The sequence below is a fragment of the Sus scrofa genome, chromosome 9 (genome assembly GCF_054392235.1).
Source record: "Sus scrofa isolate SSC_HxYL_T2T_F1_AM1 chromosome 9, Sscrofa_HxYL_maternal_Yorkshire_Landrace_v2.0, whole genome shotgun sequence".
Classification (NCBI taxonomy): Eukaryota; Metazoa; Chordata; class Mammalia; order Artiodactyla; family Suidae; genus Sus; species Sus scrofa.
In genome coordinates this window covers 137,110,891-137,136,482 of record NC_139391.1, presented here as the reverse complement: position 1 = coordinate 137,136,482, position 25,592 = coordinate 137,110,891, and the positions used below count along the sequence as shown (strand labels likewise).

The following is a 25,592-nucleotide window of genomic DNA, read 5'->3' as shown; positions in this document are numbered from 1 at the left end:
GGCGGTGGAGGTTTCAGCTCCTTTGTAGAGTCGCAGGAATCAGCCTCGTCCCCTCCCCTCCCTCGTCCTCAGTTCTGTCTTCTGGAGCGATGTAGAAGAAGCTTATTTAATTCTCTTCCCATGAGGCCTGTGGGCCTTTTTCCAGGCTCAACTTTGACTTACCAGTGAGTGTACCCACCCCAAGGAGCCCTTCCGGAGCCTCCTGGAAGTGGCTTCTGTGCGACAGTGTCTCTTGGGAAACAGTGCCTGGAATGGCTGAGCTTTGCTGGAGTCTGCCTCACACGTGTGTGCTTTTTCTTCCTCTCATCCCCCTCCCTGGCCCCTGCCTGCCGTGTGGCCTGAGGTGCCAGCAGCAGGGGTCATGGCCCTTATCCAGAGCCAGGCAGCTGGGCTTCCCCACGTGGCCCCACAGCCTCACACTCCTGCAGAGCAGAGGCGGCTGTGGTGGGGGGCTGCTCCGTGGCTCTCTGCTCACGCTCAGCAGAGCGCTGGGTCTCCAGGGCATGCGGGTTTGATGGGAGGGCCCTGTGGGGTTTTCTGTGCTTCTTTTCCCTCCTTGGAACAGTGGCCTAAGAGCCCTGGCCTCATCCCAAGGGCGGGGGCAGCCACCGTCGCTCCTGAGAGTTCTGGGGGAAGAGGCCGCTGCCGCCACTGCAGGGGTTCGCTTTTATCCTCGTGTTCTTTGCTGAGAAATTTAAGTCAAGCAATTTGGAGTGGCTCTTCCTGCCCTGCTGTCCCGTGGCACTGTCTGGGTGCTCACAGCCACTAAGTGCCAGGTGCCTCTTCTCCCAGGCACACGCACAAGTGGGGACTTCTGTCAGTTGGCATCATGTCCCACAGGATGTGCCAAAGGAACTTCCCCAGGGTTTCTTGAGCAGGGATTTTGCACCAAGTGTGGTTTCTGGTTACCTGTAGTAGGGACGTGGCAGTCTTGTGACTGAGTACTCAGAAGTACTCATGTGCCCACGTCTATTTATTTACTGACCATTTTACAGTGGATGCCCTGGTCTGGGGACCTGGGAAGAAAGAAGCTGATTCATAGACTCGGCCCTGTTCTGTCTCTGGTTGGGAAGAAGAACCTCCTCCATTGAGTTCTGGCCGCTGCCTTTGCCACCTCTGCCTGCGACAAGGATGCTCAGAGCATCCCGAGCCCGTTCCAGGGAAGGGGGTTCCACCTGTCAGAGCGTTCTTCCGCCTCCAGAGTGCCCCTCCCCCCCAGTCCCCCCCCAACACCCCCCCGCCCCAGGGTGCACAGCTGTCCTCTCATCCAGCTTCTGAGGGGTCGACTGTTACGTATTTGCAGGTAGTTCTTTTCTCTAGAGTCTGCAAGTTTCCTGATCAACATCGCCAGCCTCTTTCCCATGACGTGGTTCCCAGACCTCCAGCATCTCGTAGTTGCCTTGTCAGTTTAGAGAACAAAACAAAAGCCATTAAGCTCGGCTGTTTTCATCAGAGGGAAAGTTCAGTTTATCATCCCAGCTGGCCCAGGTGTCTGAGAATCTTGTCTCTGTCCTCTCTTTTCCCGGAGCCTTCCACCATCTGCATGTTGCAGGATGTGGAACCAAATCTCAAGGTTAAGCCGAGCGTTGGGGGCCCCAGAGCGTGCTCTTAGCCTTTGGGGGCGCACTGTCACAGGCCTCAGAGGAAGACTCAGGCTGTTCGTGTGACATGTGTCAGGGCTGCCTGTCTACGTGCTGGGTACACAGTAGGAGCTTCGTAAATGTCCAGGTGGGTGAGCCTGCGCCACACGGTGCCCCATCCCTTTGTTTGCGGGGAGCAGCTTCCATGAGCTCATTTGCTAGGCAGCATCCGCCGTGTTAAGTAGCGTGGTGGTGAAGTAGTGATGAACAGCAGCCCTAATTAGGTGGTTTAAAAAAAAAAAAAAAACATGTTTAGGAAAAGAAACAGAATTGCATTCTGACTGCGCAGCCTCTGGTCCCAGTGGCCGGAGCCGGGGCTGTTTCAGCAAATGGCAGGAAGAGTTTTCTGGGAAGCAGGTCCCCCACCCTCTTGGCCCTGGAGGGAAAAAAAATGTGTTTTCTCAGCACTGCCTTCTACTCATACTGTCAGGGTAAGAAAAAGGGGCCCTGGTTTGTTATCCCCGCTTCCTCGATTTCCCGTGAAATGCTTTTGCTTTATGGCAGCGCGTGCCTCGGTAAGCACCTGCCCCCGGGGCTTGCCCTGGGAGGGGCGGGAGGATGGAAAGTGCACACAGGTCGGCTCCATCAGGATGTGAAATGGGCCGTGAACAACGTGATGTATTAAAGACCGTGGTTCGTGCCGTGAAAATGTGTACACAGTGCCTGGCGCATCACGTTTGCTCACGATGGCAGGGAGCCCCCCCATGGGCAGTTGGAGTCACCCCTTCTTCTGTGTCTCCCTGCTGGAGGCTCAGCCCAGGGCCAGGATCCAATAACCTTGACTGACGATCTTAACCAAAGACCCTCCAGACCCTGGGAACCTGCTCCTCAGGGGCCCCAGGCTAAATTAGGCAGTGGCCACTAGGAGGGGGACAAACATGTCCAGCCAGGCTTTCCCTCCCCCCCACCCCGCCACCCCAACAAGGATGGAGAAACCGAGGACCCTGGAGATGGGGTGACCGAGCAAGTGAGTGATGAATGACCCCTGAAAATAGGAACCTTCTGCTTCCCCTTCTGGTTTCCTTGGCACCATCGCCACGGGTAGGGGGGTGAAATGAGATTTGCAGGCAGAGGACGTGAAGGAAAGGCATCTGGCCAGGAGGCAGGCCGTGGGGTGAGCCAGTTTCTGCGTCCAGAGCTTACGTGGCCAAGCACACTTGGAACCACACGGCCTTGAGTTCTAAGTGTGGTCTGCTGACCAGGAGGCTGTCAGACCTCGAGAAAGTTGCCCTACGCCTCCGAGCCTTGCTTTCTCTTTCTGTGACATGGGGCGAATCACACCTCTCTGAGAAGGCCGTTGCGAGGATGCGGGCTGTACCCGGCAAAGGGCTGGCCACCGGTCACGCTCAGTACTGGTCCAGCCCCTCTGCTCCGAGAGAGAGAGTCCAACCATGTATGAACACCTGGCAGGAAGCTCTTCCATCCGCTTCCTGCAGAGGCCCCTTGAACAGTGCTGCCAGCAGCCCCCACGTCACCGGGGATCGGGTTAGAGATGCAAATCTTAGGCCTACTCAGACCTCTTGGAGCAGGAGGAGCTACCCAGAAGCTCTGGGCGGTGGGACCTTGCATTCTGACATGGTCCTTCAGGTAATTCTAATGTGGCCTCATGTTTGAGAACCAGTGCCCTATGATTTCATGCCTCAATCTTGAACAAACTAGGAGTTCCCGGCATGGCTCCGCAGAAATGAATGTGACTAGGATCCATGAGGACGCAGGTTCGATCCCTGGCCTGGCTCAGTGGGTTAAGGACCTGGCTTTGCTGTGGCTGTGGTGTAGGCCAAGGGCTACAGCTCTGATTTAACCCCTAACCTGGGAACCTCCCTATGCTGCGGGTGTGGCCCTATAAAGACAAACAAAAAACAAACAAAAACTCTTGAACAAACTAGAACCATCTGGTTCTTCTTTCTCATGAGAAGGTGTGAAAGAGGGAGCTGAGTGATTTTTGGAAAAACACCAGAGGCCTCAAAACCTGGGTTTGAGGCCCAGGTTTGTACACTTTAGGGAAGAAGTTGTTATGATAGCCCTGGAGTAGGAAGAGCTGGTTCTTCAGGCCTTCTGCCCATATTTCCATGGGTTTGAAAATAGACCCAGCAGCTTACAGGCTTCAGAGCCTGGGCAGCATTCGTCTTGCTTTGTGTCCTTTGATAAGGTGGCCCTTGGATGAGAAGAGAGATGCTCCTGGCCTGTAGCTTTGTGAAGATAAAAGTCACTGTATAGCACAGAGAACTGTGTGTGATTGAGTCACTTCATTGTCCAGCAGAACTTGACGAAACATAGGGGCCCAGGGCTATTTGATGAATGGCTCCATAATATCTCCAGGCTGGGACTAGGAGGGTAAATAAGACTTAAATAAAGCTACCCGGGTACCTTATCATCAGCCCCCATTAGATCTGGGTGTTGTTAAAGTGCTGTCAGGAGCGAGCTGTTTTAATGAAAGTGCATAGAGTCATTCTGAATAATTAACGAAATGACAGGAGAGAAGCTGGTGGGTGGTGCAGAGAGCGCCAGGGCAGGGGAGGGGTGCTTCTCAGACTCGGAGCCAGCCCCCTAGGCGGAGAGTCTGATGCACCAGCCAGTGCTCTGAGAAAAGAAACCTTCAAGCTCCACTGGCGTCAGAGCAGAAAAGGCCACCAAGGCACAGCAACGCATACCCAGGGTGTGGGGCTGCTGTTCAAAATATCCAGCAAATGGTGAGGCACGGGCATGGAGTAGTCCCTTCAGAGAGATGGTGGCCACGTGCTGGAGCAGGTGCCAGAGGCCCCTGCAGAACCACGTGGTATCCCTTTGGATGTTGCATCAGAGGACAGGTCCCGAGGGGAGGCTGGGACCATGGCTTTTACTAACAAGTAGGTAGCGTATTGGTCTCTGAACGTAAGATGTAGTCTCTCTGATGTGCACCCAGCCAGTGTCGGCCCTGGGGGTACTGAGGCAGCGCTCAGGATGGGTGAAAGGACATATATTCTCTGGCCCCAAATGTGGCAGTCACCATGTCCTGTGACTCTGTCTTCTGCAGCATCTCCTGGAATTACCTCTGTCTTCCCTTTCCCCACGGATGCCCTCCAAGCCTGCCCTCTCATAAGAGGCCTCCGTGGGGATGGGCATTCACCGGCCTCACATTGGTCCTCTCCAGGATGGATAGGCACCTGCATGCCCAGGGATGTGGATGGGTACGTTGGTGGCACTTAATGGTCATGATACAATCCCGCACATTTGCAGACCAGGCTCCAGCCAAGGCCAGTCTATCTGGGGAGGTGACATTTGTTTCCTTTGTAGCCCAGTGGCTCTCAGGATGGAATCCCCTCTTTTCCATTTCTTAGAATGGCTGTGAGTCACCGGGTGACATTGCTGCTTCATGGGACCAGAAGGTGAGCGTCTATCTGCCCTGCTGTAGTGACCCACAGGCCAAGCTGAGAGGGTCACGCTGTTCCTCAGCCCTCAGGGGGACTGTGACCCAGCCAGGGGATGACGGAGCAGTGAGTGAGCAGGAAAGACCACAGGCAACCGGGCCTCGGAGCCTCTGGCCAGAAAACTTGCCTGGGTGGGTGGAGCGAGGACGTAAGGGCATTGTTTATGGTAGATAAAAGAAAATCATGGATTTGGAGAATAGGCTTGTGGTTGCCGAGGGGGAGGGAGTGGGTTGGATGGGGAGCTTGGGGTTAATAGATGCAGACTATTGCCTTTGGAATGGATTAGCAATGGGATCCTGCTGTGTAGCACTGGGAACTCTGTCTAGTCATTTATGATGGCGCCTGATCATGTGAGAAAAGAGAATGTGTACATGTGTGTGTATCTGGGTCACCACGCTGTACTGTAGAAAAAATAATAATAATGTATTGGGGAAATGAACAAAAAAAAAAAAAAGTGAAAAAGGTAGGTAAAATTAAAAACCAGGTGGAAGTCCTTCAAACTCTTCCCCACGTAGCGTAGGGCCAGACACCCTGGCTGGGGTGTGGGCCTGGGCCATTTGGGGCCAGTATGGCTTCAAGCACGAATGTCAGTATAGGTTAGACATTTCTGTCTCGGAGCGCTGTGAGGATGCACTAAGACGGTGTATTCTTTGTAAACTGTAGAGTAGATTTTGCCTCGTCTTCATGACCAACTCACACATGGACAGAGACTGGTGCTGGTTGACTGGGGGGAAGGGTAGGAAGAAGGCTTTACTGCAAAGTTTGTTCATAGGCTGGTCACCAGCCATTTTCTTGAAATAATGGTTAACAGTGGGATGTGGCCTTTGAAAAAGCCCTCTTAGGAGTTGCCGTCATGGCTCAGCAGGTTAAGAACCCAACATAGCTCTGTGAGGGTGTGGATTTGATCCCTGGCCTCGCTCAGCGTGTTAAGCATCCATCGTTGGCACAAACGGCAGTGTGGGTCGCAGATGCAGCATTGCCATGGCTGTGGTGTAGGCTGGCAGCTGCAGTGCAGATTCAACCGTTAGCCCAGGAACTTCCATGTGCTATGGGTGTGGCCCTAAAAAGCAAAAAAAAGACGTGTTAGAGGCAAGATGGCGGTCATGGCTCTGCAGCGTGGCCCAGCCTTTGATGGGGTACTTGGCGGCTCATACACAACTCAGCAATTCCATGAACTGCGCTCTCATTAGGAAGGACTGATTTCTTCCCCGGGATGGGGATTTGTGCTGATTCAGCTGCTGCATGCATCTGCATGGCTAAGAGAGCTCCTCTGGCCGTCTTCCTCAGAAGCCCCAGTGGAAGACAGCATAGCAGGGGGAGCCCAGGGTTCAGTCCTCCACCCGGCAAGTCCTCGTGCCTCTAGGGAGGGGAGGGTCGGAAGCCCAGCATCATACAAAAAACAGATTCTATCTTCCTGCATCTTTTGTTTGAATACCTTGGGGCATAATAGCCCAGAACATAGCAGAGGACAGCGAGTCTGTGATTTGCTAATGTTCCAATAACACCTTACAATTTTTTATGACAACTTTATTGAGAAATAATTTTTGCCCAATAAAATGCATCCATTTAACGTGTTTTTCAGTTGTATGTCCCTTGAAAAACAGCCCCATGATCAGGTTGCAAAACATCATCAGCCCCAAAGATTCCTACCGCCCCTTTGTTATCGGTTTCTCCCTCTGCTCCTGCCCCAGGCAACCACAGACATGCTTTTTGTTGCATGTTATATAAAAAGAATAATACAGCATGTATTATTTTGCTGGTGGCTTCTTTGGCTCAGTATGAATGTTTTTCTTCTGGTAAATTATCTATAACATGAAACTTACCATTTTAACCATTTGAGGCTTACAGTTGCGTGGTGGTGAAGTACCTTCACGTTGCTACCACCACCACCACCATCCGTGCCCAGAACTTTTGGCACCTTGCAGAACTGAAACTCTGTACCCATTTAAACACTAACTCCCCCACTCCTCCCAGCCCCTGGCAACCATCATTTTACTGTCTGTCTCTATGAATTTGACTGTTCTAGGTACCTTTTATATGTGGGAGTCATACAGTATTTGACCTTTTGTGACTGGAGTGTTGCATAATGTCCTCAAGGTTCATCCGTGCTGCAGCACGTGTCAGAATTTCCCTCTTGGGGGTGATTAATATTCCATTCTATGTATATATCCACATTCTATGTATAAATCCTCATTCTATGTATATTTCCATCTATCAGTGGACACTTGGGTTTCTTCTGCCTTTTGGCTGTTGTAAGCGGTGTGCTGTGCCCTTGGGTGTGCAAATATTTCTTGTACTTCTTGCATTTAATTCCTTCGGGTACGCACGTGGTACTTCTATGTGCAATTTCTTGAGGACCCTCCAGACTCTCTTCCACAGTGGCTGCACCATTTTACAATGTTACCTTTCAGAGTTTTTCGTGAGACCTGCTTCTTCCTCTAATCATCCCTACACTTTCCAGAACACCAATTTGACCTGTCCTTTGCCTTCTCATGGTCCTGCGTGATAACGGCCTTTTCCTTCAGTGTCCCGAGCCTGTGCCTTTCCAGACCCTTCATACGGATGTAATTGCTCAGAGAACTGCTCAGCCTTAATAACCTCAAGTAAAATTACACGGCTCACTTTCTACTAGCTGTAGCCATTCCCCTCTGTGTCCTACCTGTTTCTCATTAGCTGTGGTTATTCTAAAACCCACCAATGTCCTCTTGACAATATCATGATACAACCACCTACCTCCTAATAACTCCATCTGCTATACACCTGCATTGGTCCTCTTAACTGAATCTATTGTGCTGTATCCAACTGACATGCGTTTAGCTGTATCTGTCAATCTGTCCTATTAACTATATCCCCCATCCTTTTCACCGGTTGTCTGACTTCCTAGCACCCTGTTCATAATATCTTCAATGCTGCCTCACTGATATCCATTCAAACTGTGGACCTATTTGCATCTGGTCAGGACCAGGTATTGAAAGCCCACTGGGAAGCTGCACACTTCATCGACTCTGGGGGCCAAGCCATGAATGTACAGAGTATGCAGGGGGCTTCAGTTCTAAAGGACCCTCTTAAGAAGGATCTTTTCCTTTGACTGATACAGTACAGCCCACCCGTCTTTTTAAGCCACATTAATGGAGCGTGTGTGTGTGCATGCCTGGGTTTAAAGATGTAAGGATAAGGGAGGGAGTTTACTGGACATGGGCGACTAGAAAGCCTGGAGAAGGGACAACATGGAAGGAGAAGAACTAGGCAGAGGCCAGGGGAGAGAGGACCGCGAGACGAGGCAGCGTTCCTTGGGCAGCACGGAGCCCTGTTGGACGCCATCTTTTTTAATATTACAGGAGTGACAGTCCATCCTGGTTTCTTTCCAGTTGTGTAATCCTGGGCTTACCTGAGCCCGATGAATAGGGGGCTCTGCTCAAGTGCCCCTCACTCTTGAGCCACATCCATGCTTTGTGAGCAGCTGCCACAGTGGAGGACCTCATCCCTGCAGGCAACTGTACAAGAAGAGTTCCGTGTCTAGAGCAGGGCCAGGCGCCCAGCACATGCTCGTGACATGTTGGCTGAATGCTGCGGAAGGGCCCCTGTGGAACCTGTCTTTTCCTTGTCATCACATATTTGACCCCTGAGGTCAAGAGAGGAGAAGGGTCCTTGGCAACCAGCTGGTACACCCTGGGGTTTCTGTCTGCAGGAACACTTGTGCATTAAGAAGACCAATGAGCTGTCTGTATGTAAGAGAATTCTCAGGTAACCCTTTACATTTCTGAAACACTTTTAAAAAGCGCTACCAAATCTGTGATCTTATTTTATTGTACACGCTTTTATTTTTGACCTCTCATTGTAAAGGATTACTGCCATCTGTCTCTGCTGGCATGTGGCGACCTGGGGAGAATGTCCAGGGCTCAGCTGTGGTCCAGACTGAGCATGTATATGCCTCACCTCCGGGCAGTGTTGGGGTTGGTCCTCCTTACAGTTCTACGTGCTGGGCAGAAGCTTTCACAGTGATGTCCCTTGACAGCCATGGAGCCAAGCACGGTGATGCAGTGCCCCAAGCCCAGCTTTGTGTAAATGAAACATCTCCATTCTCCCAGCTCTGCAGCCAGCCTCTTGGCTTCTGTGTTTCCCAAACATCTCTTGCTGCCTCACCCTAAACACAGCTGAGGTCTGGGTCTGCCTCCTGAACCTGAAGCTCCCTCCCCTCTCCCAGAACCTATGGAGGGGCAGGTGTGGACAGGTCCCCTGGCATCTGTGTCTGAGCCACAGAGGTGAGAGATTAGAGGGCCTCTGGGCAGGATGAGTCCATCTGGAAGCCTGGAAAGGTACCTGGCTGCACTGGGCTGAATAGTGCCCACAAAATTCATATGTCTCTAGAACCTCAGAATGTGACTATATTTGGAAATAGGGTCTTTGCAGGTGTAATTATGGATCTGAAGAAACAAACTGTCCTGGATTTAGGGTGGGCCCTGAAGCCAGAGACTGGTGTCCTTGTTAGAGGTGAGGACACAGAGAAGACGGCCATGTGAAGAAAGAGGCAGAGACTAGAGTGATGCCACCATAAGCCAAGGAAGGCCTGGGGCCCCCTAGCACCTTCAGAGGGGGTGGCTCTGTCAACACCTCGATTTCAGACCTCTGGCCTCCAAGAGTGTGGGAGAGGACACTTCTGTTCTTTGAAGCCACTGAGTCCATGTTAGTTTGGTCCAGCAGGAAACTCTCGTCCTGCTGACTAGCAGGTGGGAGGTGGGGCTGCAGGGCTGGTCCTAGAGTCAGGCCGTTGGGGGGTCCTCTGCTGTGCTCCATTCTCTTGCCTTCAGGGCCTGGGAAAATTGTGTGCAGGTCAGTCCAAGGAGCAAGAGTTAGGAGGAAGACCAGAGCTTGCTTTCCCTGTGCTCTCTCTAATCTTGGTGCGGAAAGACTTTGCCCTGTCAATGTCATTATCACCACCTTTCTAAAGAAAGGCTCCTGTCCTGGGCCAGGTCTTGACATCATTTCTCAGTATCCTCATGCCCTTAGTTCAGGAAGCCGTAACAAAATACTTCAGCCTGGGTGACTGAGACAACAGGCGTTTATTTCTCAGTTCTGGGAGCTGGAAAATCCAAGAGCCAAGTTCCAGCTGGTGTTGTTGCTGGTGAGCATCCTCTTCCTGACCTGCAGGTGGCTGCCTTCGCGCTGCGTCCTGACACGCCAGTGAGAGAGAGGAAGCCAGCTCCCGGGGTCACTTCTTAAAAGGGCCCTGATCCCCTCATGAGAGGCCCTCCCCCATGGCCCCCTCTCAGCCTCCCAAAGGCCCCACCTCCAGTTCCACCACGCTGGGGGTTAGGGCTTCAACCTGAGAATTAAGGACTGGGTACACAGTTCAGTCCATGGCACCTTATAAGGACACTGTGCAGTAAGTTGCTCTCCTCCTCCTAGTTTTATAATTTGAGTCTCATTAAGGTGCTCAAGGTTATAGAGCTGGCAAGTGGCAGAGTCGAGATTTGAGCATGTGTCTAATTCCACTTCCGGGACTGCGCACTTAACCACTATGGCATATCAACTGAACCTATGTCATATTAGTAGTGACAGCAGCTCATGGTCGACACAGCAAGAAGAGAGCCTGCCAGAGGTAGAATAGCTCTAACACGGGGGGCTCCCCACTACCTCCTCCCTACTTCCGTTCCCACCCTGGCTGCCCCTCCCTGGGCGGTCGTCACATCACACGATCCCCGTTCCTTGGCTGATCCCGTGATGCTCACGCACCCAGCGGTCTCTCTGGTAGCTTGTCCCATCCCTTTCCATCTGACATGCTCTTGCTCATCCACAGAGCCCAGATGACATGTACCCTGTACACACCATGACCTAGCACCTACTTCCTGGCTTGTAAAGCCCGCTGGAGTGACCCACCTTTGATGCAGAACTGAATCTTTCCATTTTGGCATCTAGTACCTTCCACAGCACCTTTGGCTCTTCAAGCCCCCAATCAACATTTGAATAAGTGAAACATGTAGAAGATGTGGACATCATTAAGTGATGAATATTCAGCAGAAAAGGCTGATACTTTTTTAAAAAAAGAAAGAACATCAGATATTCTAAGACAAGTGTTTGTCCAAGGAACCACTAAAAGCTTTGACTTTTGAAAGCAGATGTTTAATTTAGGCTCTCTCTTCTGTGTGCTTGCAGAGGGTACACAATTCAATATTATGGTCAATGTATATTTTGAGATTTACTAGGTGTCTCAGACTTGTCATCTTTCTTGATAATGAGTTGCTTGAGTCTTCTAATTGTGTATTCTTTGGAAGCTTGTCCCATTTGTAAATGTAATTTGTATGTGCAATAGTGCACCCCTTATTTTATGCTGCCCCCAGCGGGGATGTAGGGATCCACCTGCTGGTGTCCCGTTAGAACAAATTGGGTAGGGGGCATGTGTCTTAATGCATAAACCAAGGCCCCTGTTGTTTCTTGAGTTGCCTCCTCCAAAGGGAGACAGTTTGCACCTGTGGGAAGTCTGACCCCAGGCATTTCTAATCGCTCTTCCATCTCTGTCTTCCTCCCGCAGGCTGGCCATGGGTGACCCTCTCTGTCCTGGGATTCCTGTACTGCTATTCCCACGTGGGCATTGCCTGGGCCCAGACGTACGCTGTAGATTAATGCCGCCAGGTCAGGCCAGCCCTTGTTGCTGGCTTCCAAGGCAAACGGTGCTCCACCCTGACCTTGAACTCCAAGGTAACCTCCAGGGGACCAGTGCTTGATCTGCTCATCTTTTGTTGAAGTTACCTCACTCCAAGTTGGGGAGCTTGAGCTCTCATAACTTTGGGAACTTGGAGCCCCTCCTCCCCGGCCCCATCACCTTCCTGCTGAGTAAGCTGGGGTCCAAAGCAGCAAAAGGTCTTGCCTAGCTACACATGGTGACACTGTAGTCCAGGCCCCAGTCCCAAGGGCCCTCCAGGTTCTTGCTCCTTTACCAAGAAGTCGATGCAATAAACATTTCTTGATTGAGGCACAGAAATCCTGATTAGTGATGGCCCTGTCCTCCATGGGGTGTTATTTCTGAAACATGTTGGGTTGGTGGCGTTGAAGTGACCCTTCCCTCTGACCTGCAGCATGGTTTCTAGAACCAGCACTGGGTTCAGCTTCACATTTTAGCTTCTCAGCAGGGAGGTGACAAAGCCACAGCTGTGTTTCTAATTATCCCGACCCAGAAGGCAGCATATGTTCTGTGGGTGGCACTGCAAAGAGTTAGGACCCACGGGAGCTGTTATTGGAGCTTCTTCAGCATCATCTACGTTTGCTTGCCTGTTCCCTAGATTTGCAGAGAAGAATAAACATGGCAGTTCTTCCACCTGACAGTTAATTGTTTCCCAGCAAAGCAGCAAAATTTAAAAACAAAACCAAAAACACCCAGGGAATTAGTGGATCCCAGACAGTGTTACGAGGTGAGGCAGTGTAGGAAGAGGGCCAGGATGCCTTCCTGGTCCCAGCTGTCCTCTTCCCACCAAGTGTCGTGCACTCTGTGGTTTGCACTGTTCTGTTTCGTTTCAGATAAAATGGAGGCTGTTTATCACATAGAGAATTCATATCTTTGTAACATTGTTTTGAGTGTTTTTGGAAGAAAACGTTTAAAATCTAAACACACGGACATAATTCTGAATTATTCACTCTTCTGGAAAGATGCTAACAGGCCACTGATGGCCCCAAGTGGTACATAATTCAGAATAATTCTGTTGGCTTTGGATTTGTTTTCCCTGAGGGAGCAGGGGGTAAGTGAAGCAGCTTTAAAATGCGAATTCCTAGTGTACCCAACTACAGGCGACTAGAACATCTCGAACACATGAATTAATTGTCATTGAGCGAAAGGTGCACTTGGACCTGGTCTGTGCCCCACTGGCTGATAGTAGTCATGTGGCTTTGTCCTTGTGTACTGGCTGTGTTTATCAGCTCAATGAGATTTAAATTCCTCGCCTGCTGGACCAGTCATTCTCTGATGTCCTTTCTTCCTACCCATGCAATCGGGGGTGGGGGGGGGACCAGATGTGGATGACAAGAAGTGGGCACACAGCATGTTAGCTGCAGCAAAGGACAGAGGCCAGAGGGGGACAGGCAGACCCAGGCATCCATTGTCTCAGCAGCTGACTTGGTAAAGGAGAGAGAGACAGAGGCAGGCGAGTATGAGGTTGAAGAAGAGTGAGTGGGCACTCCGATGAATACAGTAAAGCCTCATGGACTCTACCTACCTACCCATCTATCTACCTACCCACCTATCTACCTATCTACCTATCTATCTATCTATCTATCTATCTACCTATCTGTCTATCTACCTACCTACCTATCTATCTATCTACCTATCTACCTACCTACCTACCTATCTACCTATCTACCTACCTACCCATCTATCTACCCATCTACCTATCTATCTATCTATCTATCTAATCTTTTTAGGGCTGCACCCACAGCATATGGAGGATCCCAGGCTAGCAGTTGAATCAGAGCTGCAGCCACAGCAATGCAGGACCCAAGCCGCATCTGCGACCTACACCACAGCTCATGGCAACACCAGATCCTCAACCCACTGAGCGAGGCCAGGGATTGAACTCACATCTTCATGGGTACTAGTTGGGTTTGTTACTGCTGAGCCACAACGGGAACTCCTTTCTTATTTAAAAAATTTTTTTAAAAAAACTAATGGACTCTTTTTTTCTTTCTTTCTGTCTCTTTAGAGCCATGCCTGTGGCATATGGAGGTTCCCAGGCTAGGGGTCGAATCAGAGCTGAAGCCACTAGCTTATGTCACAGCCACGTCAGATCCAAGCCACGTCTGTGACCTACATCACAGCTCACGGCAACACTGGATCCTTAACCCACTGAGCAAGGCCAGGGATTGAACCTGGGTCCTCATGGATACTAGATTCTTTTCTGCTGAGCCGTGACAGCCATGAAAACCTCAGGGACTCTTAACACAAATTCAAGATTTGTGGTCAGCTAGAGGCATTTGGCTGAAGTCTACGTGGAAGGAAATGGCCTACTAAGGAGAAAAGGTAGTGTAAAGATAATTGTAGGAGAGTGTCTAATGTATGTGCATCTATAAATAATGCAAATTATTTTCAACTCTTCAGAGATGCCATTCCTATGAAAACAAATAGGCTTGTTCACTCATTAAACTACACTGGAAGAGTCAGTGAAAATAAATGAAATTATAATTCTCCATTTCTTTTAAGCTGTTATATGATTTAGAGTGGTGCTCCGGAATTAGTAAATGATTTCTGTATGTAGCTATAAATTGGTGGCCTAACAGTTAAAGGATTTAGCATTGTTACCTCTCTGGCGAGGGTTCAATCCCTGGTCCGGGAACTTCTGCATGTTGCAGGCGAGGCCAAAAAATCTGGAGGCCTGATTAACCAGTATGTGGGTTATTCAGGACCACTGTCTTAACTTCATCCTCCAGCTGTAATATGAAAATGAAAATATGAAAATGGTAACATGTCACTTTTCACGCATATGGACTCGTGTCTTGGAGCTGCTTTCAATGAAAGACTCCTGAGGTGTCTGGGCCGACAGAGCCGTTCCAGATGAGAACACCTGCTAGAGCCCTTTCCATAGCGCTCAGCCCTGGGCAACTTCAAGCACAGAGCTGGGAAACGAGACAAATCTCAAGGTCAGGTCTAGCCTCAGGGTCCCCCTGAGACTTCAGTCTAGCTCTGTGGTCAGACTGGAGACTTCCAAGCATGACGGCCATGACTATCCCCAAGCAGGCAAGTAAAATATCTGAAGGATGGCCACATGTGGGTCATTTTCACTCATTCTTGGGACTGTGCAGGAAGACCGAAAATTATTTCATTATTTCCTGAGATTAATTGCCTGCAGTGACAGCAGAAAGCCTTCTGTTCTATTAAAGACCGTAGATCTAGAACAAAAATGTGGATATCATAGATATAAAGTTGTATAATGAGTTATATATTGGGAGAGTTATTTAGTGGGAGGGTTTCCCCTTAGAGAAATTGAGACTCCTCATTGCTTATTTAAAATAATTATGATTATTGACTATAAGAAGTTAACCATAAGATATACATACGTTTATATTTCCTTCTAGCACATGTACCAGAACGTACCATATAATATACTATAGTATATAGTACAGTACTATACACACCATCCAGCTTCGAGAAGCCAAATTATCTTGACAGCACTGGCCTTTCTCTGTGCATGTTGAGATGCCTCTCTGGTTTGTTATTTTTAAACAAACCAACAAAATTCCTTGTCTTTTATATTTGAAACCCAATTGGCACCCAAAATGTAATATCTATTACTGGGCTCTGAATTACTAGTCCTTTTGACTGATTATAAAAATCATATTCACAAATTTTTTTTCACTGTTGAGGGTATCTAAAGAATACAATGGTAGTACTTTATTAGGTGACACTTGTGAAATTAACTCCAATCATTTGGAATTAAAAAATATATCACCCTTAGTTTTATTATGCTTTTCTACAATGTCATAAAATAATAGAGTGTTGGGAGAAAGTCATTAAAAATACTGGATTTGCCAACAATATAAAAAAGATCATATGCCACGACCAAGCTGGATTCACCCCTAAGTTCATAAGGTTGGTTCACCATACAAAATCAATATGATGTACCACATCACCTAAAGAAATGACAAAAACTACACGATCATCTCAATAGATGCAGAAAGAGCATTTGATAAAATTCAGTATCCATTTTTGAGAAAAACTCTTACCAAAGTGGGTATAGAGGGAACATAATCTCAACATAATAAAAGCCATTTATGACAAATCCATAGCCAATACAATACTCAATGGTAAAAAGCTGAAAGCTTTCCTGCTAAAATCTGAAACAAGACAAGGATACCCACTCTTCATCACTTTTACTTAACATACTATTTGAAGTCCTAGCCATAGCAATCAGACAAAAAAAGAAATGAAAGATATCCAAATTATAAGGGAAGAGATAAACTCTCAATCTATGGAGACAACATGATATTATATATAGAAAACCCTATAGAGACATCACACAAAAATTACTAGAATTGATAAATTCAGCAAGATAGTATGATACAAGATTAACACATAAAAATCAGTTGCATTTCTTTACACTAACAATGAAATATCAGAAAGGGAATGTGGGAGTTCCCATTGTGGCTCAGTGGTTAATGAACCCAACAGGTATCCATGAGGATGCAGGTTTGATCCCTGGCCTCGCTCAGTAGGTTAAGGATCTGGCATTGCCCTGAGCTGTGGTGTAGGCTGCAGATGCGGCTCAGATATCGTGTTGCTATGGTTGTGGTGTAGGCCGGCAGCTGCAGCTCTGATGTGACCCCTAGCCTGGGATCCTCCATAGGATGCTGATGTGGCCCTAAAAACAAACAAAGACCAAAAAAAAAAAAAATGTAAAAGAATAACACCTTTTAAAACTGCACCAAGGAAAAAAAAAAAAAAACCCACTCAGAAATAAATCTGACCAAGAAGCTGAAAGACATATCCTGAGAACTATAAAACATTAAAACTTGTGTTGGAAGATTATCATTAAAATAGCCATACTACCCAAAGCAATCTGCAGGGTTAACATGTCCCCATCAAATTTCCCATGACATTTTTCACAGAACTGGAACAAATAATCTGAAAAGGTATATGGAACCATTAAAGGCCCAGAATTGCCAGAGCAATCCCAAGGAATAAGAACACAGCAGAAGGCATAACCCTCCCAGACTTCAGACAATACTAAAAAGCTACAGTAATCAAAACAGCATGGATCAATGGAACAGACTAGAGAGACCAGAAATAAACACACCTATGGTCAATTAATCTTCAACAAAGGCAAGAATGTACAAGGGGAAAAAGACAGTCTCTTTAGCAAGGGGTGCTGGGAAAACTGGACAGCTGCATGCAAATCAGTGAAGTTAGAACACACCTCATACCATACACAAAAACGAACTCCAAATGGCTTAAAGACTTAAGACATGATACCGTAAGACTCCGAGAAGAGAACATAGGTAAAACATTGTCTGATGTAAATCGCAATAGAAATAAAAGCACAAATAAACAAATGGGACCTAATCAAATTAACAAGCTTCTGCACAGCAAAGGAAATTATAAGCAACCTACTGAATGGGAGAAAATATTGCAAACGATGCAACTGACTGGGGCTTAATTTCTAAAATATACAAACAGTTTATGCAACTCAAGAACATAAAAACAACCCAACTGAAAAATGGGCAGAACTAAATAGACATTTCTCCAAAGACAATAAACAGATGGCCAACAGGCACAGGAAAAGATTCTCAACATCAGTAATTACTAGAGAAACGCAAGTTAAAACTACAATGAGGTACCACCTCATACCAGTCAGAATGGCCATCATTAACAAGTTTACAAATAGCAAATGCTGGCGAGGATGTGGAGAAAAGGAAACTCTCCTACACTGTTGGCGAGAATGTAAGTTGGTTTCTCAGAAAACTAAGGGTAGAGTTTTCATATGATCCAACAATCCCACTCCAGGGCATGGGTCCTGACAACATATAATTCAAAAAGATACAGGGAGTTCCTGTGGTGGCTCAGTGGTAACAAAGCCAACTAGTATCCATGAGGATGATGGTTTGATCCCTGGCCCCTCTCAGTGGGCTAAAGGATCTGGCATTGCCGTGAGCTGTGGTGTAGGTCGCAGACACATCTCGGATCTGGCTTTGCTGTGGCTGTGGTGCAGGCTGTAGCTCCGATTTGACCCCTAGCCTGGGAACTTCCATAGGCTGTGGGTGTGGCCCTGAAAAAAAAAAAAAAAAGATACATGCCCCCTAGTGTTCATAGCAGAACTATTCATAATAGGCAAGACATGCAAACAACCTAGATATCCACTGACAGATGAATGGATTAAGAAGATGTGATAGGAGTTCCTGTTGTGGCTCAGTGGTCAATGAATCTGACTAGGAACCATGAGGTTGCAGGTTCGATCCCTGGCCTCGCTCAGTGGTTAAGGATCTGGCATTGCTGTGAGCTGTGGTGTAGGTCACAGACGCGGCTTGGATCTGGTGTTGCTGTGGCTCTGATGTAGGCCAGTGGCTACAGCTCCGATTAGACCCCTAACCTCCATATGCCGTGGGAGCGGCCCCAGAAAAGGCAAAAATAGCCAAAAAAAAAAAAAAGACAAAAAAAAAAATGTGATACGCACAACCTAAATGTCCATTGACAGATGAATGGACTAAGATGTGATACACACACACAACTCAGTCATAAGAAATGAAATAACGCCATTCTCAACAGCCTAGAGATTATCATACTAAGTGAGGTACGTCAGAGAAAGTCAAATACCACATGCTGTCATTTATATGTGGAATTAAAATATGACGCAAAAGAACTTTTATGAAACAGAAACAGACTCACAGACACAGAGAACAGACCTATGGTTGCCAAGAGGGAGGGGTGGTAGGAGAGGGATGGAATGGGAGTTTGGGTTAGCAAGCTATTATACATAGAGTGGATGAACAGGTCCTACTGGATAGCAGGGAATTATATTTTGTGGTAAAGCATAATAAAAATTTTAAAAAGACTGTGTATGTATAACTGCATCACTTCACTGTACAGCAGAGATTAACACAACACTGCAAATCAACTATATTTGAATTTTTAAAAATACTAGATTTAAACCGTGGCCCTATGAAATCAAGCGGGGCCTGCATACGGCTCAGAGATCACAGACTCCCCAACCCTCTATGATACTCTCCTACCTATAAAAATGCCATTTTTGAAATGTGGTCCGTGGATATTAAACAAGAACTCATGTTGGCGACATCGTGGCGGCTTCCACCGTGAGCAGGGGTTTAGGGGCAAGCAGTCTTCTGCCTTAAGAGCGCCTGACACTCTCAATGAATTAAAGCCCAGACCTGAACTCCTGTTGTCCACACTGGGTCATTCCAAGAAGATTCACTTAATTATTTTGACAATAGGTTTTAAAAGGCAGAAGAGCACGAATACGCAAATTTCAATCCGCATTGTTCAAGATTAAAAACACAGTTCGAGGTGGGAGGTCAACTTCAGTTGTGTGTTGAACCCATGCATTTATACCACAATTTTCCAGCGATGCCAGGTTTGGAAGGCGTCTGTGAGTCTGGATAGCAGATACCGCTCTAGTTCAGGATCACACGGCATTAGCACCTTCGCAACCACTCTCTCACTATACACGCAATCTTGGTGTCTTTAGAATTTTCAGTTCTCCCAAATCCACACTTATAGGTGCCATCCAAATTAAAGCTCGCAGGCTCCTGCAAAGGACTAGAAGGTACCACCCCATTCTGTCATCTTAGGTCAGAACACCCAATTTCAATGAAGCCTTGAAATTATCTAAAGAAAGGCAGAGCAATCATGTATTATCATGTATAAAATATTTATTACCATAATAAATAAAATTAAACTTTTTTTTTTTTTTACAAATATCATTTGTGCTTGTTTAAAAATGTTGAGCAGAGTCTATCAATGGCGGGGCCACGTGTCCCTTCTCATCCCCACGCTGCAGTCCTATAGCGGCGTCCTGGCAGCACCCCCGGCAGACCACAACAATAGTATCCGCTCACTTGCACGTAGCTGATCCGTGCTCATTTGGACAAAGTGACAGATGCAAAGGAAGAAGAAAAACCCAAGGAAGGATTTGGTGGGACTCCATGGCAAGAGTGTTAACATGAGGAGGAGCCCCGGAGCGACGAACTGCCCGTGAGTAGAGAGGTCCTCGCAGTGTCACTGAGATGTCGCAGGCGGGCAGCCTCCAGTGGGTGCACAGATACGGCGTCTGCATATCAGGAGATACATTCATGGGGAGGGGGCAGAGACTGCATCTTCTTTGACATAAAAGCCATCCATATCCTGATGACAAGCTCCGTGAACTTCTCGTTGAACAACTAGTGGATCTGTTGGCTGACTCAGAAGTCACAGATGAGAGACAGTGGCTCTAAGGAAAGTTGAATGGTGGGCGGGGAGGGCCCCCCCCAGGGCCCCCCCGCCCCGGGTCCAGTTCTAAGGGTTCCAGGAGAAGTCTGATATGCTCGCATGAGAACGGGAGTCTCATTGGAAGTCAGTTTAGGCGGGAGGCAAATTCACATTGATTCTTTTGAACTGTGAGGGGTGGAAATGAAAACGTCTCCGCACCACCACCTTGGAGGAGAAGATGGTGATTTCTGTGACGGCTGCAGTTGCTGCTGTGAGGACAGTGGACTCTCCTCCAGCTGGAGGGCACAAGAGCTGGTGAAGGTCCTTTTTACTGAAGCGAGCGAGAAGGCAGTATAATGACGGAGTGAGAGGCGGGAGGATGCCCCGGGGGTTCGAGGGTGCCCTCAGGGGGCCTCCTCTTTAAGCAACATCACATCAGGGGAAAGAGTTTTGGCAGCTCCATCACGGCTGGAGATCCATTCAAGGGTCTTAAGGCGAAACGTCTTTATTGCAAAACACTGTACACTCTATTCACCCCAAATACATCAACATGTGTCTCTGCCGGGGCTCCTGAAATTTCTCAGAGGGTGCACGTGCCATATGGTGGTCAAGGCAGCAAGGGGAGATGAGACTTTTCCTACACCAACCTGGTGTTTCTAAGGCATTCATTTCCTCCCCAAACAGCTGGCTTAATACTTTCACCTTCCACCTAAGGATTAAGAGAGGAAGGATGCTGGATGGACGGCGAGGTGGCATACACGTTCACTCTGAGCTGGGCTATTGCCACTTCTGGAAGAGGGTTCCAGAAAGGGCCTGTGGCAGCACAGAGAATGATCTAGAAGGTTAAGAGTCAAACAAGCCCCGGATTTGGACAATAAGACATGGGAGCCATGTGGTCAAAGCATCAGCATTTGTAGAAGCCACTGGTTGCCTACTACTGGCTACAAACGCTCTCTACAGATTTAAGGTGAGGTCCAGAGTGTAAAGGATGATCTTAGAATCACGTGAGGGGTGTGACCGTGAGGGGACAGATGAAGGTTGGCGAGCGCGACACTGTGCTAGACCAGGGCTTCGCAACCAGACGGCTGTGCCCTTTGCCTTCCTGTGGGGGTCTCGTCATACGCAGTGGGGGAGCCCTTGTGGCGTATGGTGTGGCAGCACTCACTGCCGCGATGGCATTCTCCACCAAGAACAGGCACACTGCTCCACGGGCCATCTGACCTCCCAGACACAACCCTCACTCCCACACCGCCATCAGCAGGGGCGGGTGTGTTCCACAAATACCCAAGTGGCAGGGACCTCCTGCTCCAAACGGCCAGTCAGCATACTGTCTAGCAAATGGAGCATCCTTAGAAATGACATTCCAAGTAAGGGGCTGATGTAAGAGATCAAGGAACCAGTAATTACCGGATGACGGTACTAACACATCACGTCCTCTTCCTGTCAAAAAGGAAAACAAAAACAAAAACCCAGCTCAGGTAAATCTACATCTCTCAGCAAAAGTTTGCTAAAGTCTAAAGGTTGGGTGCGACACCCCAACACTCTGTTTCCCTGATTTCCCATCAGCCACCTGGTAACGGTGTATAGTGGAAGTTAGAGTCATGGTACCTGAAGCTCGTGGTCCCTGCTGGACAAGCCAGAGCAGCATCTGGGCAAGCGTAGGTAGTGCGCACAGAGCAGCCCGAGGCCAAGTGCATGTCATAGAAATGCAAGGAAAGAAGGTTTGGCTCATTTAAAAAATTTTTGTCAAAACCATTACAGCAAAAATCCCTCAAATCCTTAAATGCAGAAGAATAAAAGCATATGCAGTCACCTCCAGGTGCACGTATTGCAAGGCGCTGTGACCCCAAGATGAGCAGATCTGGGCTTCATGTCATTATTATCCCAGTTTGAATCCTAGGAGTCAATCCAGGGGTACATTCATCGTTTTTCCCCCAAACCAAGTCTGGACTTCAAAGCCTCACATCTCAGCATCTTGGCCCCTGAGAGCCAGCTGGGGAGTCATTTTTGAATGGACACCTGTATCCCTCAAGCCGAGCTGGAGGGAAAGGCCTGCAGGGTGCCTGGACAGGAGCCTGTCACCCTGTCCCAGAGAGCTGGGCAGGTGCTTCTGAAGCTGGATGCTGGAGTGATGGGCCCCTTGCCTGCCTTAAAAGTAGTGGGTCCTACACTTTGGAAGCAGGTTGACGAGCATGTTTAAGGAATGGCAAACCAAAACATTTCAGGGGCAGCCAGAAGGTGGGATTCCAGATGTTTTACAGCCTCGGCCCCAAGGACGCATTGGCAGCTTCTCAAGTTAAGAGGCCAAAAGCCCCCATGGCCTGTCCGGAGTCAGACAGTCATGACTCTCAGCCCTGGGAAATTTCACTTTTGTGTGTGTGCTGCCATCTGAGGCTGAACCCAGTAATGTCTCAGCCCCAGAAGCCAGAGGCCACCCCAATAAGCCTCACAGGAGAAGCTGCCTGAGTGCACATGGCCTCTGAGGAAAGACCCTGCCCTGGACCCACAGACCCTGCTCCCCAGGGCTGTCTGTGCCAACCCTGGGAGCCAGGAGAGGACAGCCCCACTCTGCAGGGACAACTGAGGGCCATGTCCAAGGTCATGCCATGGCCACTGAGAGTGACAGAAGGGGTAGGGAGCCAGGGGGACCAGATGGGGTGGGGGTGGGGGACTTTAGAAACGCTAGCGATCTTTGGTGGGGCAGGTCCTGACCTGTCAGGCTCCCTTCAGCATGGTGGGCAATCTGTGTTGGGCTCCAGAATTCTGCCGTGAAGCAACACCAGGCAGAGGGGCTAAGGATGGGGTCACCTCAGCGTAACACATGCAGAAGGCTGGCACACATCGCCCCCCCCCCGCCCCCCACCATGATCCCATGCTGTCACTAACAGTCCAGATCACCTGCACTCCCTCATGTCACTGTCTCAAAGCTGAGTTTTTAGGAGCTGAACTTCCAGCTTAAATTGCTGATCAATTTTTAGGGTCCTGACCTCTCTCTGCACTTTGCCTGGGAGAGACCTTGTCTCTTTCCTTTCTCAGATGCCACCAAAAGAAGCCCAAGCACAAGAATAACCTGATCCCTGGTGACTGTGAGGCAGCAGAGTGTCCCAAGTATCATGGAGTGTAGGGACCCCAATGACCCGTAGGTGGCTCCGTGATCAGTGGTCTAAGCTCAGACCTTCCCCGTGGACCACAGCTCCATGCCACCTCTCTCCATCACTTCACTGAGACAGCCTGCAAGCCCCTGCCTCATTCTCTTTTCCAGCCTCTGAAGCAGATACAATCACGGCCCGGCAGTCTTCTCTCGAAGTCCTACTGACGTTAGTGTGAGACAAAGAGATGAGCTTTAAAATAAGGCCAAGCATGGCTGCCGAGTATCCTGTAATGACCCCATGCAGTGGACAAAATACAAACTTCTCTAGGGCAACCCCAATGAGAATCATAAACATAGCACTGGCTACAATCATTTTTCTGAGGTTACGTGTGTGTCTGCTTTGCTAATGAAGCAAATCTGGGCTCATCACCCTTCCTGCCGATGCCCCATACCCTGAGGAATGCCACAGGAACATTTGGGAAGAGGTTGAGAAGGAAAAGAAGCAAAGGGGCCTGTGTCATGAGGCCAGTGGCGCAGAGCCAGGCCAGAGATGCATCCGGGGCCACCAGGGCCCCTCCCCTTCCACTGTCCCAAAGGAGCGGGCTGGGGACCACGTGCAGAGAATCTCTGCGTGTGCACGGGCCCTCTGCAGCTCCTCTCTTCTGGGAAAGGAGACCTGAAGATCCCCGGCTGTAAGTGTCTACAGGAGGCACGGAAGCACCTCAGCTGCTTTGGGGCCTTAACCATTAGAGACAAAGTCCAACGGCTTGACCCTCCCTGTCCCTCAAGCTCCCCTTCTCCCGGGCTTGTTACAAATGACTACGGTAGGAAAATACAAGGTGACATCAGACACAGGCTGGGCAGGGACAGGGAAAGCTGGGCGCTCCCTGTGCCCACAGCAGTCTTCGAGGGTCTTGGCAAAGGAGCCAAGCATGTACATAAGGGGTTCTTGGTGCCCGCCCCCCCCCCCCCGCCCCCACACACAATCCCCAACGGCTGCTGTTGCTTCCTGGTAGTTTTCATCTTTTACAAACGTCATGGCAGTAAAAAAATTAGAAACGAAGGACAATACCCTTCAGACAGCATGTCCCCTCTTGCCAAACTGTGCAAAGACAGTTCAGATGCAGCTGCCGTCTTGCACACCTCTGCCCGGATCTTTCCCCAGAGAGAGCACAGGAGGGCGCTTTGCCTAAGCGTGACTGGTCCCACGTGGATTTTCCGTCGGGGAAAAGCCCACCTTGAATGTGGCTGGTCGTGTAGGTGTGTGTGGTGGCGGTGGTGTCTAGGGCAGGATGGTAGGTTTTTGTCTCTCTTTTTTTTTGGTCCACAGACCTCTCAGCTGGCTCCAAAAACGTCTCTCCCTGACTCTGGGGACTGGGGCCTCGATATCTCAAAGGGCTCCTGCGGCGACTGGGAGGCCCTCCTGGCAGTTAATATCCTGAGGATCTCGGAGAGCTGCTTCTCAATGTTGGTCATTTTGCTGTTTAAGGCCTTGATGTCCTCCTTCAGCTCGTGTTTCACCTCCAGGACGGTGGCCTGCAGCGTCTGCTCGGGGATGGGGTAGAAGCCGTGCTTGACCTCCGCCAAGACGGGGCTCCGGTCCTGGGGGCTCCGGGCCTCGCCCACGTGGTCCAGGCGCAGGTCGCTCTTGGTGATGCCACTGTCGCACGAGTCCGTCTTCTTGAGGGTGGCCTCGCCGGTGGCCTTTGTCCTCTCGGGGAGGGTCTCCATGGACTCGGCCTTGGACACCTTGCTCCAGTCCTCGGCCTTCCCGCCGGCGTCCTTGAAGCGGGCCCAGCCCTTGCGCTTGGCGCCGTCGCCCCCGCCGGCCCCGGGCGCCTGCAGCCGGGCGTGGTCCAGCCCCGAGGCCGCGGCGGCCGCGGGGAAGGCGACGGGCGTGGCGGGGCTCTCGCGGACCGTGACGACGCTGGCCTTCCCCAGACCGTGGTGGCTGTGCTCCGCCAGGACACTGCCCTTCTCCACATCCAGGTCGTCCAGGTCCCGGCCGCCCCGCTCCGCAGCCAGCCTGGCCTCCTTCTGCTGTCGGAACCTCTGGAAGAGCCGCCGGACCGGGTGGTCCGGGGGCAGGATGAGCGGGGCCTCGTTCTTGCGTTTCATGCGCTCCTCCTCCTCCCGTTTCACGTCGCTGATCTTGCGGAAGACGATCTGGCGGAAACACAGGGACACGCGCGTTAGGCTGGCACTGGCGGGGCTCGGTCCCTCTGCCCATCACTTCTACCCATCACCGCCCCCCGTCCGGCGCCCCCCCCGCCAGGGATGGGGCTCACAGCGAGGCCTCTGGGGCCTTTCTCAGTGACAGCAATCCAGTCCCTTTCTGACCTGTTCCCACCTCTCCGCCACCAGGGACTCCACTCCTGCTGTCACCCTCCCTCCTCAAGAGAATCAAGCCTCCAGCGTCTCCATCCCCGCAAGCCCGGAGGCTGGAGACGCCAAGTGGCCTCCTCCCAGGAGGCTGCCCTGGCCTCTGAGCCTGGGCCCCCTTTCACTGGTCCTGGCCTGCACTTCAGTATCATCTGGCTGACCCCACCTCAGACCTA

General features: G+C 49.7%; 2 protein-coding genes across 46 annotated transcripts in view; one reads left to right on the top strand and one right to left on the bottom strand.

The window, feature by feature from the left end:
• The window catches only part of HHAT (hedgehog acyltransferase), a 322,109-nt gene extending 309,461 nt beyond the window's left edge, over nucleotides 1-12,648 (top strand). For 31 of the 42 annotated variants that reach the window (XR_014816614.1, XR_014816608.1, XR_014816611.1 and 28 more), the window contains one exon: nucleotides 11,577-12,648. Coding sequence is in view for 35 of the 42 variants with exons in the window: in XM_084978138.1 (XP_084834264.1) it covers nucleotides 11,577-11,668 (92 nt within the window). In the remaining 7 variants the exon portion in view is untranslated. Of the gene's footprint in view, nucleotides 1-8,735; nucleotides 8,792-11,576 lie in introns of all 42 variants that reach the window. The other 11 variants (XR_014816613.1, XM_013979981.3, XM_084978124.1 and 8 more) reach the window with 3 other exon arrangements.
• Nucleotides 12,649-19,390: 6,742 nt separating this feature from the next.
• Nucleotides 19,391-25,592, bottom strand: part of KCNH1 (potassium voltage-gated channel subfamily H member 1) — a 380,749-nt gene continuing 374,547 nt past the window's right edge. For all 4 annotated transcript variants that reach the window (XM_084978106.1, XM_021063876.2, XM_084978109.1 and 1 more), the window contains one exon: nucleotides 19,391-25,200. In XM_084978106.1, the coding sequence (XP_084834232.1) occupies nucleotides 24,370-25,200 (831 nt within the window). In that variant the 3' untranslated portion in view covers nucleotides 19,391-24,369. The remainder of the gene's footprint in view (nucleotides 25,201-25,592) is intronic.